Source organism: Mustela lutreola, chromosome 2, assembly GCF_030435805.1.
Source record: "Mustela lutreola isolate mMusLut2 chromosome 2, mMusLut2.pri, whole genome shotgun sequence".
Lineage (NCBI taxonomy): Eukaryota > Metazoa > Chordata > Mammalia > Carnivora > Mustelidae > Mustela > Mustela lutreola.
This window is the reverse complement of record NC_081291.1, coordinates 55,221,317-55,234,036: the sequence shown is the minus strand read 5'-3', so window position 1 is coordinate 55,234,036 and position 12,720 is coordinate 55,221,317. Positions and strand designations below refer to the sequence as shown.

Sequence of the window (12,720 nt, the reverse complement as noted above, 5' to 3'; positions counted from 1 at the left end):
CTCAGGTCATGGTCCCAGGGTCCTAGGATGGAGCCCCACGTTGGGTTCCCTGCTGAGCGGGGAGTCTGCTTCTCCCATCTCCCTCTGCACCTCCCCCTTGCTTGTTCTGTTTCTTTCTCTCTCTCTCAAATAAATAAGTAAATTCTTAAACAAAACAAAACAAAACCCCATACTGTTGGCCAGAAAGCTGCTATCAACAACTACACTCTAGATATTTTCAAAGCTGGGGGTTGGACACTGGAAAGCTGTTGCAGAAATATCACACCTCACCACAGGCTTGCTTTTCAGCAGTAATAGGCAAAGCGACCTTCCAAATCTCACATGAGAGCATCCATGTGGAGAATTTACTGCGCATCCAAGACTCTAGCTGCAAGGGAGTCTGGGAAATGTAGTCTTTGCTTTCCAACCTTCACAATGCAGGAAGACACACAGAAGGAAACACAGGTAATACAAAGAGTAGGAGAAAAGAGGGCTCTACACAGACAGAATGCCATGAACAAAGTCCCTGTGTTGTGTGCAGGTAACACAATAGAGGCCAATTGGGCAGGCCGCGGTGGTTGTGGTAAGGAACTTGGATTTTACCCTGGGTGAAATGGAAGCCACTGATAGGTCTTAAGCAAGGTGGTTTCCAAGATCAGATTTGCATATTGAGAAGGTCCTTCCGGCTGTATATAGAGAGTAGGTTTGGGGGACAAGAGTGGAAGCCAAAGATTAGTGAGGAGGCCATTGAATTCTCCAGATGATGATGGCCTAGAATGATGGTGGCCAGGGTCAGAGTTGTGTCTCAGGAGCTAGAAGGAAGTGATGGATTTGAGAGGTGTCTAGGAGATAAAATCTAGAGAATATGGTAAAAATTCTATGTGGGTGATAGGGGAGGGGAAGTATAAAGACAATCCCCAAGTTTCAGACTCATGAACTTGGAGAAGTCATCTTACTTCTCTCCTGATTTCCTTTTACTCTCAACTGGGGTATGACTATAATGGATAATTCATTCATTCAACAGATATTTACAGTCACCTTTTTCCGAATGTATGGCCCCAAAGGAAATGCTCAGGAAAAAAAAATTTTTTTCTTTCATCCTTCAAAGCTCTACTCAAGTGCCCTTTCTCCCACGAAGGCTTCTTTGATTCCACACCCAAACACACCGCTTTCTTACACATCTAAGCCATGACAGTCTGAGTCCCTGTGTGGACTGGACTGAACAAGGGCAGGGACAGTGGGAGGACTGGATAAGGCACAAGGCCTGACTGAGGCACATGCCCTTCAGGGCTAGAGGATAGGGTGAAGGAGGAGAAAGAGGGTCCTAAATACCTCGGATTTCAAATATTACCAACTCTACGAACACATTATTTCTTCCCACTAGGCCTTTGTTAATGTTCTTCTCTTCTGTTTGAAATGTCTTTTCTTTTATTCATCCATTGACTTAGCTTGGACACTTCCCCTCCAGGAAGCCTGCTTCACCCAAGGACCCCTTGTCTGCACTCTTCTTGCATGCTTTCCTCACCAAAATCAACACTTCTCATACTAAGTGGTCATCATTTGTTTGCTTGTCTGTCTCCCACTGGATAGGGAGCCTCTTAAGGGCAGGACCCCCAGGAATTCAGGCTGGGGAACAAAAATAGAAGTGACCTAATGCTTTCCACATCCACTCAATTAGTATTTATTGAGCACCTGCTTCATGCTGGGCCCTAATATAGGCAGCTTTGATGGAGGCAGATACGTATGAGAAGGGAAAGATGAAAAGGATTTCAGTGGAGAGGCCCAGGCAGGAGGCATCTGTATGAGTCAGAATTGGCTAAGTTTGCTGCAGTAACAAATAAACCCTGAAATCTCAGTGACTTAATACAAGTTTACTTGTATTAATACACTCAATACTAGTGACTTAATACACATGAGAAGTCTGATGTGGGTGCACAATGTCCTACTTGCATCTGGTGACTCTGGGGCCCAGAAACCTTCCAACATGGGTTCTGCCATGTGGACTCCCAGGTTTCCAAGGCAGAAAGAAAAGGACAAGGGTGGTTCATGGGCTCTAACTGACTCAACTGGGGAGTGACACCTGTCTGCTCACAGCCTATTGGCCAGGGCTAGTCATGTGACTCTCCCCAAATGCAAGGGGGGCTGGGAAATTCAGGGAGGTGCATGGATGGTCTCTGCCACAGCATCCTAGGCTGAGCAAAAGGCATCTGTATGAGAGTGGGAAGGAAAGGGGGTATGTGGGGGGAGTAGCTCATAGACTATCCTAAAGATAAATCCCTAATTCCTGGCATGGACTCACAATAAAGCCCTAGTAACTACTTTTTGGGTTTTTTGGTTTGTGTGGGGGGTTTTGATTTTTTTTTTTTTTTTTTTTTACTTTTTTTTGTGTGTGTTTAGGGAATGAAGGGAGGAGTAAGTGGTTCTACAAGGTTCAGTTTTGAATACCTTCTGATCCTGGGGCACTAGAGCTCAAAATGCTGTTTATCAAGAATCTACTTGGTGTCATGCACTGTGCTAGGACCGTACACATGTCATCCCATCCCATATAATCATTAGAACAATTCTGAGGGAGGGGTAGGGATTGCTGGGCCCATATTACAGATGAGAAGACTGAGGCTCAAACTAGTTTAATCATCTGTCCAGGGCTGAAGCCAATGCCCAGATCCTTTCCGTCATGGTGCATTGGTACAATCACACACAGGAACAGAAGTAAAAGCCTTAAATGGGTGAGAGGGTGGTTTTCTCACACTATTCAAGTCTTTCCCTATCTGAGGAGGTAAAAACACCCTGCACATCAATCAAGTATGGAAGCAAGAGAGGTGGAGTATATCCTTGGTCAAGTGCTTCACTTATCCACACTCAACTGCAACTCAATTTTCTTCAACTGCAAGTGGACATGGTAGCCGGCCTGGGGTGATCATGGGATTCCCTGAGAAAGTGTCTATAAGCACTGAGTACCAAGGAATGACTGCATAAATGGTCCATTTTGACTCTGTTAGAGCACTCACCTTCAGAAGGGGACTGTGAGCAGAGGGAATGTTATTAGGGCCACACCTACCCAGATGGCAACAATGGGTGTTTTAAGGTGGCCACGTGGAGTGGAAAGTCAGGTACAGGAGAATGCCAACCCTGCATGCTTCATGCACCTGGGGTGAGACCCTAGTCTCTCTGTTGGTTCTCTCATCCAAAAGTGAGAGAAATCAGCAAATCCATCAAATGCTTAATATTTCAGAGGGCTTGGGGAAGTAATATTGAAAATATGGGTGTAAATGCATCTTACAAATCCCAAGTCTTCCTCTGTCCTGACCATACCTGAACCACAAGCACCCCAAGGAGAGGAGCTGGGGCTCAGACACCCTTTGAGTTCCCTCCTTCCACTGCCCAAGAAGGTGGCCAGGAGCATTCTGTAGAAAACCCAAATAGTTCATCCAGCCACCAAACAAATGATGGCTTAATTCAGAGTCTGAGGAAATTTGGAAGTTCAGTCTAAATCAGAGATTGCAAACTGGCAGTGAGTGGGCCAAATTTAGCCACAGACAAGTTAGTTAACCTTTCTATACCTTGGTTTCCTTATTAGGGAAATGGGCATAATAATAATAATACCTAGACGGACTGTTGTGAGGATTAAAAGAATTAATATAGAGTTGGTGGAGCTTGTGACTCTTGGTCTCAGAATTGTTAGTTTGAGCCCCATGTTGGGTGTAGAGATTACTTAAAAAAAAAATAACATCTTAAAAAAATAATAAAAAGGTTATATGTAAAGTGCTCAGGACAGTGCCAGACACATAATAAGTATTGTGTATGTATTGTTGTTAATATTATTTGATTCACACAATGGTGAAGTTTTTGGATTTAGGTGTTTTCACTTAGCTGGTTTCTTCATTTTGCCCCAGTCCCCACCACTCCCTCTTGTCCTACACCTGTCTTCCCTCCCTCCCCAGGCCCAGAAGGCCCCTGGTTTGAGTCCCCAACTACAGGCTGGTCCTTTGTTCTCATTGTGGCTGCTGGATGACACAGTTGCTGATTCCTGCCATTGAACCACGAAGATTACAAATCCAGAGTCCCTGATGCCCTTTCTCAATAGAACTTAGGGGTTCTAATCCCGTCCCACTCAGTGTTAAAAAGATAAGCCCCCTCGGGGCGCCTGGGTGGCTCAGTGGGTTAAGCCTCTGCCTTCGGCCCAGGTCATGATCCCAGAGTCCTGGGATCGAGCCCCGCATCAGGCTCTCTGCTCAGCAGGGAGCCTGCCTCCCCCTCCCTCTCTGCCTGCCTCTCTGCCTACTTCTGATCTCTGTCTGTCAAATAAATAAATTAAAAAATAAATAAATAAAAATAAATAAATAAAAAAAAAAGATAAACCCCAGGGGAACCTTGGGTGGCTCAGTGGGTTAAGCCTCTGCCTTCAGCTCAGGTCATGATCTCAGGGTCTTGGGATCGAGCCCCGAATCGGGCTCTCTACTCAGCGGGGAGTCTGCTTCCCCTTCTCTCTCTCTGCCTGCTTGTGATCTCTGTCAAGTGAATAAATAAAATATTTTAAAAAAGAGAGAGAGAGAAACCCCAGGGACGCCTGGGTGGCTCAGTCAGTTAAGCAGTTGCCTTTGGCTCGGGTCATGATCCCAGTGTCCTGGGATCGAGGCCCGCATTGGGCTCTCTGCTCAGCAGGGACCCTGCTTCTCTCTCTTCCTCTGCCTGCCGCTCTGCCTACTTGTTCTCTCTCTGTGTCAAATAAATAAATAAAATCTTTTTTAAAAAAAGAGAAAGAAACCCACACCAACTGAGACAAAACTACAACCACAGAGTTTCCAAGATTATATAGATGCATGGTTTATTATCATTCGGATGATTATCATGGACAGGGGAAGACGCTAGGGGGTTATATACTAGTCAGCTTTCAGGATGGTTTCCATATGCCCGCACAGATTTATTTTCACACCCTCCACAGAGCACCACACAGGATGCCCCTCCTCGCAGTGCTTCCCCAAGCAGAGCACAGCCCTGGGGCAGGGCTCTGCCCACCCACAAAAGGATGCCCAAGAAGGTGAGGGTAAAAACTGGATTTGGACATCACAACTTCAATCCCACCCTGACCTCAATGTCTGCTAGATCCAGAGTCACCCTGGTTCTCTCTGGGGGTCCCTTGGAGGACACAAAAGGATCATTTTAGCCAGAGTTAAGGAAGGGGAGCAGCCAGAGGGAGTGCGAGGAGAGGGACTCTGGGATCTGACCCCTAGCCTACAGTGGAAAGTTGGGGTAATATGGAGTTTAAACTCAGAGGCCTGCTTTCTCATGTCCCTGAAGGGGGCGGGAGGACAAGGCCAGGTAGTTGGGTGTTGTATATGGGGTGGGGGGAGGCCCAGGTGTATGGTCAGGGATCTAAGGTGGGGAGGGAAAGAGGGGGTCACAAGGGGATAGGGCCACAAGGGCTTAAGACATTCTTAGACTCTAAACTTTATAGGAAACTGGATTCACTCCTCAAGTGGCTCCCTGGCCCAGGCTGCCCGCCGCCCAGGATGCTGCCGCTTCTCCTCAGCCCCCCGACCCCTGCTCAGGTCATCTAGGAGCCCCAGCAGGAGGCTGGCTTGACCACAGTCTCCCCCAGGCCCACAAGGGCCTCCCAGAGCCCTCTTGCCGGGATGCTGGCGTTTCTCAGGGATGGGCTCGCCCTCCTCCTCCTCCTCTTCCTCCTCCTCTGCCTCCCAGCTCCTCTGGGCCTTGGAATCCACCAGCCGTCTGCCTGGGTGCTGCCTCTTGGTGAAAGTGTAACCCAGCCAGGAGGGGTGCCGGCCAGGATGCTGCCGCTTTTGCTGGGTGACATCGGACCAGGCAGCCACATCCTCCCGCCGGCCAGGGTGCTGCCGTTTGTGGGGGCCCACAGCCCCACCTTCTTCCTCCTCCTCTTCAACCCCCTCTTCTGCATCCCCCTCCCTTTTGCCTGGATGCTGACGCTTGGAGAGCCAGTCGGGTTGAATGATCTGAGACTCTGGGGAAGGAAAGAGACCAGTGAGGGACCTTCTGCCCCTGAGCAGCCCCCCTCCAGTCTCTCTCCTAGTTAAGGCAGTTTCCCTGCAGCACTCATCCAGAGTCACGGCCTTGTACAGCCCCTCAGAAATCGCAGACACACACACACACACACGCACGCACGCACGCACATGCACAGATGGTCAAAGGCACGACCTCTGGCTCCTGTCCAAGTTCTGCCACTCCCTGGCTGTGTGACCATAAGCAACTCCCTTAACTTCTCGGAACCTCAGTTTTCTTCTTGCAAAATGAGGGGTAATAATAGTATGGATCTAAGAGCTTGCTAGGAAGATCAAATAGTGTGATAAGGTGTTTGACCACCTGAGAACAGTGCCTGGCATATATGCACCTAGTAAGCAGTAATTAAAACTGTCACATACAGAGACTTTTTCTCTCTCCCCTGCACAGAATCTTCCCCACTGAAAGTCGGCTCTCTGTGAAATATTCCAGGACCGACACGGAAGAGAAATCTGATCTCAGGAAAGGGTCAACTCATGATCCTGCTAAGGTTATGGTCAACAGTTTCTAAGCTCAGAAAGGCAAGAGTTTGGATGACCAAGTCTCTCCCCATCTCTGCATCGTGGTTTCCTCCAGCCCTCTTCAGGGTCTCTGATCGGAGGGACACACGCCCGGCCCTCACCAGATTCGCGATCGTCCTGGTTTCCTCGCAGCCGCTGGACATCTTCGCGGAGGAGTAAGAGGCGCTCTGCTTGGCGCAGGAGGTCGTCCACACCCGCATGCTCGGCGGCCATCGCTGCCTCCTGCTGGGCCACCTCCGGCTGTGCGCGACCTCCCGGAAAACCAGCAACGGTCAGGGTCAGCGCCACGGCGAGCAGCAACCAAGCGCCGGGCATCGCGGCGTCTGGAATTGGGAGGACAGAGAGAAAGCATAAGCGCCCCGCACCCCTCTCCCAGTCCGCACCATCTTCCCAACTTTCCTGTCCCAGCGGGTCCCCAACCTGGGTCACAAAACATTCATACATCCTCCCGCGGGCAAGGCCACCTGCCACCATAGGGTGGCACCATGGTGGCAGGTGGCCCTGCAGCTTTGGGTGTCCTCAACCATGGAGAAGCTTGGAGCGACTGGTCACGCGCCCAGTTCTGCTGCGCGAGCGTGGAAGCCGTGGGAACTCCATCGTCACCGCTACTCCTCAGTGTCGCTGAGCGCAGGGCTGGCTTGCCAGGCGTGTAACCACCTAGAGAGCCCCGCCCGACGGCCACAAAGCCGCGTCGCAGGCTTAAGACCCTTCCCCGCGCCACATTCTTGGTCTAGCGCTCCTTTCCAGTGTCTCTAATTCCAGTGTCAACGTTCCTATTCCAAATTCCATTTCTAATGTCAGATTCTATGGCCACGCTAAGACACCAGTTCTAACTCTAAAATCCCCAGTTTCAACGATAAAAAATGTTTCTAAGGTGAGACTGAAACTCGAAAGCTAAGATTCGAGTCCAACGCGAAAAATCTGCTTCTAACACCTGGATTCGGATTCTAACTCTCAGGCTCTGACGCCGGATGCCCTGACTGTCCAGTTCAACCGCTACGTCCCGGCGCGGACCTACAGCGGCCATCCAGGCTGGGGTGGGATGGAGAACTTTCCACCCTACTGACGCCCAGCACCGAGCAGCTCCAGCCGCCGGGACGGGGGTGAGCAGGAGCGAACGCCACCAGTGTGCCCGGTCAATTTCCCGGCCCGCGCCGTGGAAGCACCGGGGGTGCGGACGCCACGCTCCGGGAGGTGCTCGGGGGACAGAAGCCATGGCTTCTCCCGGGGTCCCCCGGCAACGGGCAGAGAGGGCCCACTCCCAGTGCTCCCGGAAGCCTCCTGCGTGGGGAGAGGGGATGGAGGTGGTTACCTGCCGGGCGACAGCTCCGCGGGACGGGTCCGGGATGCTGGGGTTCCGAGTTCGGAGTTTCGGAGTCCAAAGTCGGCGGGGCAGGAGGCCGGGAGCGCTGGCAGGACCCGGGCGTCGGCTGCCCGCTTCTCCGCGGGGCCGCTGCTTATATCCGCGCGGGGCGGCCGCGTCGGTGAGGTCAGCGGGGAGGGGTCGCGGCAGCTAGGAAGGGGCGCTGACGGCAGCGGGCCCCGTGGGTACCCCGCCTGCCGCCTGCCAGCTCCACCGGAAATCTGGGGCGGGGGCGGCGAGAGCTGCGGGAGCGGCTAGGCGCTTGCCCGAGGCTGGGGGCTGGGGAGTGGGGGGCAGTGATGATGCCGGGTCGCCTCTGCACCCAGTTCCGAAGGTTTGTTGTCGAGGAGAGCAGTCCTGGAGGGGACATAGAGAGGCGCAGAGATACTGAGAGAATCACACAGTTGAAAAGAGATACACAGGAGAGAATAGGAGATAGAGACAAAGACTGAAAGAGGTACCCAGAAACAGAGCCGAGAAAAAGAGAGAGAAGGAGAAAGAGAAGGGGGGAAGGGACAGAGGAAGAAAGTAGGGGACAAATGGGACCTGGGTTCTCATCCTGACCATATCACCTCCAGCAGATGCTCTGCTCCCTTGGCCTCAATTTTCTCATCTGTACAGTGGGAGAGAGGGACAGTTTTCAGAATTCCCAAACTGGTAGCCTGGGGTCATCACTAAGTCACAGATGGTTTGACTCCCACAGGGATTTGGAAACAAAAAACAAAAATACCTGAATAACTTAACACTTAAACACCAAGGGAACTCAAGAAAAATTTGTTTGTATGGCTTCTCTTGAAAATCTCTTGAAAAAGAGTGGATCTGCATTTTCTCCTGACAACAGCCAGCTGGAGCTGAGCATGCTTACCTCATTCACCAAGGTGGAACACTGGATTTTGTGGCCCTTGGACCAGAAGTCTATTGGGGCATACCCCATCCAGGCAGAGGAAAGGAGATGCAGGGAGGAGAAAAGTAGGTGACAAGGGGCTTGTCCTGATTATCACTCTCCAGGATCACACTGGAAGAGAACACAGCCACATCTAGTCCTGAGCACAGCCTCCACCCTGAAACATTTAAGGGGCACCCACGGTGTGCCAGGCCCCTTGGTAAGTCCTGGAGACACAGAAGTTAGCCAGGCCCGCATCGAGGGAGCCTCATTTTAGGCAGAGGGAACAACATCAGTGAAGGCATCTCCTACTTCTGGACGATCTCAACATTAGCAGGCTTCCCCATGTAGTATTTCTTCAACCTCTCATTTTAGCTGAGCACCTGCTGAATGTCCCAGGCCTTGTTCTAGCAAGGGATGCCAAAATTGTTTAATTATCACTCCTTTGTACCATATCACTGGATCTTCACATCACCTGGCAAGATAAACAAGGTAGAGACTATCAGTCCCACTCCATAGAGGCTTGGGGAGGCAGAAAGACTTTGAAAGTTAGAAGTAGAAGGGAAAGTTCAGATCACCAACTAGAGCCCTCTCCCCACTCTTAGATGAGGAAGCTAATAGAGATAGATAATGACCTGATAGAGTTGACCTGATCTGCTTCCTGACTTCCAGTCCCCCCCCCCACCCCCACCCCAGGTGGCTGGAAGGGGGGCAGAAAGTTGGCTGGGTAGATTGCAGACCTGAAACCCCAGGCTTGATCTCCCAGCTAGACTCCAGGATTTGAAGAATTGCTGTCCTAACTAGGCATTGAATCAGACAGACAGTCAGACCTGTTTCCTTTCCTATGTAAAGAGAAGGTGTAAATTGATAGACTCTCTGGGGAGGGCAACCTAAAAATTTAACACATGCATAACTTCTGCAAGACGTCCTGCAGACATGTACACACAGGGTATCTGGTGCTGCAGGGTTTGTAGAAGCCAGAATTGCAAACAGCCTGGATGTCTGTCTGTCTGTCATGAGGGGTCTTCTTCTTCTTCTTCTTTTTTTTTTTAAAGGATTTTATTTATTTATTTGACAGACAGAGATCACAAGTAGGCAGAGAGGCAGGCAGAGAGAGAGAGAGAAGGAAGCAGGCTCCCTGGTGAGCAGAGAGCCCAATGTGGGGTTCGATCCCAGGACCCTGGGATCATGACCTGAGCCGAAGGCAGAGGCTTTAACCTGCTGAGCCACCCAGGCACCCCATGAGGGATCTTCTTACATCAATTAGGGCCCACCCAAAACTATGGGTACTGTTCTGGCTTTGAAGCATGAGGCGATTCCCTATGTATGGATGTGGAGTAAGTTCCAAGATACTGTTAGGTGAAAGGAGCCGAGCAGAGAATGATGTGTGTATCCTGTACATGCAGGAGGGATGGATGGTTATAGCCTTCAGCAGAGACCTCTCCAGAGGGATGCGGGAGGACAGTGAAGGCAGGAAACTGGGGAGCTCAGGAAGGGGAGGCCAGTGGGGGGTGGGGGGAGCTTGCTGTTCATTCTCAGTCCTTAGTGCATTTGAATGTTCTCGCTTTGCAGAATTACCCATCTACAAACCAACAAACAGCACCAACGAAGTAACAATGAAATCTCCTCTGAGTCTGGGATGGAAAGGAGTGGTGAGCGTGCAAGGATAGAAAAGCTACGGGGGCGGGGGATCGGGGGCCTCAGTTGGTTAAGTGCCTCCTGCTCAGGTCATGATCATGGGGTCCTGGAATAGAGCCCAATGGGCTCCCTGCTCAGCAGGGTGTCTGCTACTCCCTTTCGTCCTTATGTACCTTATGTACTCTCTCTGTCAAATAAATAACATCTTAAAAAAAGAAAACAGAAGAAAGAAAGAAAAGAAAAGCTGCCTGGTGGGCGAGTTGGCTGGAACATCGCCCCCTGGTGAGCCCATTGGATGCATTTCTGTAATCAGGGATTTGAGTTGCCTGTTCTGGAGGACAATGCCTAGAGGGCTAGGGAGGGGAGAGGAGAGTTCTCACATTGCCCAAGGGACCAGAGAGGATGGTACAGGCATGTAAGGCTCTCTCTCTCTCTCCCATCTTCCCTCTCTACCTTCCTTCCCTCGGCAAATATTCACTGAGCCCCTAGAAAGTACCAGGACCTGTTCTAGACCTTGGGCACTGTATTGCCTGTGTTTCTAATGTTTTGAGCCAGGGCGGAGGGGCGGGGGCAGAGGGGGTCTGGCTGACTCTGGAGAGGCTGCCTTTCCCAGGATTAGCCAATTCTTAGAGCTCGTAAAGGACTCACCTTTCATATGCAAACTAACCAGTCCGGAGCCCACTTCCCCACAACACTCTGGGCTACTGTACCCTCGCCCTTATCACCCAAAGCCAGGTACCAGACAGCTAGGGACAGTCCCCAAGCCCCAGAGCCCCTGAAATTATTCAAATCAGCCAATCCTAAACCTGCTTACCCTGCCTCCTCATTCCACTGTTCCTCCTCCTTCAGGCAGAAACCACAGCAAAGCCACTTGCCTAGATTCCCCCCCTGCTCCCTGCTTCTTCTGCCTCCTAGTGAATCCTGGTGCTTCCCTGTGCATCTTTGTCTGAGGTGGTTTGCCCTTCCTTTTAGGAACTGTAAGTAATAGCTAACTCTTCAATGCCAGCGGTATCCTAATCTACGGGTCTCACCATACCTGAATAATAATAAAACCTACATTTTAAAACAGGGATCCAAGCAGAACAAGGCAGGATCCTGCTCTGGTCTCTCATGGAGCTAAGTCATTGTGTCGCACATATTTTCCTCTGATAATACAAATGTGCTTCATTCTCAAGACTGTATTTGCTTATCAGATTAATATAGCTATGCTTTTGAAAATGAATAATGGGATAATTTAACGGGGAGTTTGTACACTAATTTGTAACTCCCAATGCCTGTTTGCCCATCCCCACCCTAAGACACACACACACACACACACACACACACACACACCCCTTCCTGCAGGAAGTCTCAGGGTGGGTTCTAATTATAATTCTAATAAAATATTCTGCCTTCCCTGATTTCCCCTGTCTCTCTCTCAAAGTCTCTCTGCTCCCTGTTCAGAGATGTCTCCAGGATATTTTAGGGTCTTTTTCAACCCTGAGCTGCAGAAGGGCTCGAGGTAGTCCCCCTGAAATTATATTTTAATTTTTTTCACGGTGGTTTTTAAAATTAAACTCTTTATATCCAGGTAATTATAGATTCATATGTGGTTCTAAGAAATAATACAAAGAGGTTGTGGGTACCCTTGACCCAGCTTCTCTTCATGGTTACATGTTGTAAACTATAGTGCAAGATCACAACCAGGATATTGACTTTGATACAAGCCACTGATCTTATTCAGATTTCTTGGTTTTACTTGTTGGCATTTGTGTGTGTGTGTGTGTGTGTGTGCACTTAGTTCTATGCAGTTTTATCACATGTGTAGTTTTGAGAATCTATGATATGGTGGCTTTTTAATTACAGAAGGTGGTACCTTTATATACTTAATTTTTTTTCCTATTCTTCTTCTGTTGTCAAAATAGTGAAGGTCTTCTTTTCCCCAAGATCATAAAATTCCAGAAAGAAAAATCCGTTTCATATCTGTTTTTCTCCATAGAAACTCATCCCAGAAATCTTTCTGAACCAGATTTCCCCTTCCCCTTTCCACTGGAGATTTTTGATCCAATTGAGCAACAATTCCTTGATGAAGAATCCACTGGAAAATTTTCAGTTCTCCTTTCTATCACCGATTTATTTCCTTATTCTAAAAATTGTTCCAGTATATGCATAATTGTTAAGCATGGTTCTAGGCCCGGGACACAGGATGGGTGCAGATAGGGATGGAAGATGTACAAGATAAGAAAAAGGTGGGAAACAGTGAGATCTCATGGGACTCTCTTGGCTGTGGAGAGTAAGGAGATTGGAATTTATTCTCAAGG

The 12,720-nt window shown here is 49.6% G+C and overlaps 1 protein-coding gene across 2 annotated transcripts; it reads right to left on the bottom strand.

Moving 5' to 3' along the window:
• Positions 1-4,786: 4,786 nt before the first annotated feature.
• TRH (thyrotropin releasing hormone) lies at positions 4,787-8,137 on the bottom strand. 2 transcript variants are annotated; one of them, XM_059161823.1, is made up of 3 exons: positions 7,849-8,137; positions 6,638-6,859; positions 4,787-5,959 (listed from the first exon to the last, which is right to left on the bottom strand). In XM_059161823.1, exons 2-3 carry the CDS (start codon positions 6,849-6,851, stop codon positions 5,445-5,447), a joined length of 729 nt encoding a protein of 242 aa, XP_059017806.1. In that variant the 5' UTR covers positions 6,852-6,859; positions 7,849-8,137; the 3' UTR covers positions 4,787-5,444. The 2 variants fall into 2 exon arrangements, with proteins under 2 accessions (XP_059017806.1, XP_059017804.1); XM_059161821.1 differs by lacking the exon at positions 7,849-8,137 and adding an exon at positions 6,957-7,061.
• Positions 8,138-12,720: the final 4,583 nt, after the last annotated feature.

Bases quoted from the DNA above. Each gene is read 5' to 3' on its own strand.
- TRH (XM_059161821.1), bottom strand. The intron at 5,960-6,637 runs GTGAGGGCCGGG...TTCCTTCCCCAG, and splicing joins CCAGGACGATCGCGAATCTG to AGTCTCAGATCATTCAACCC.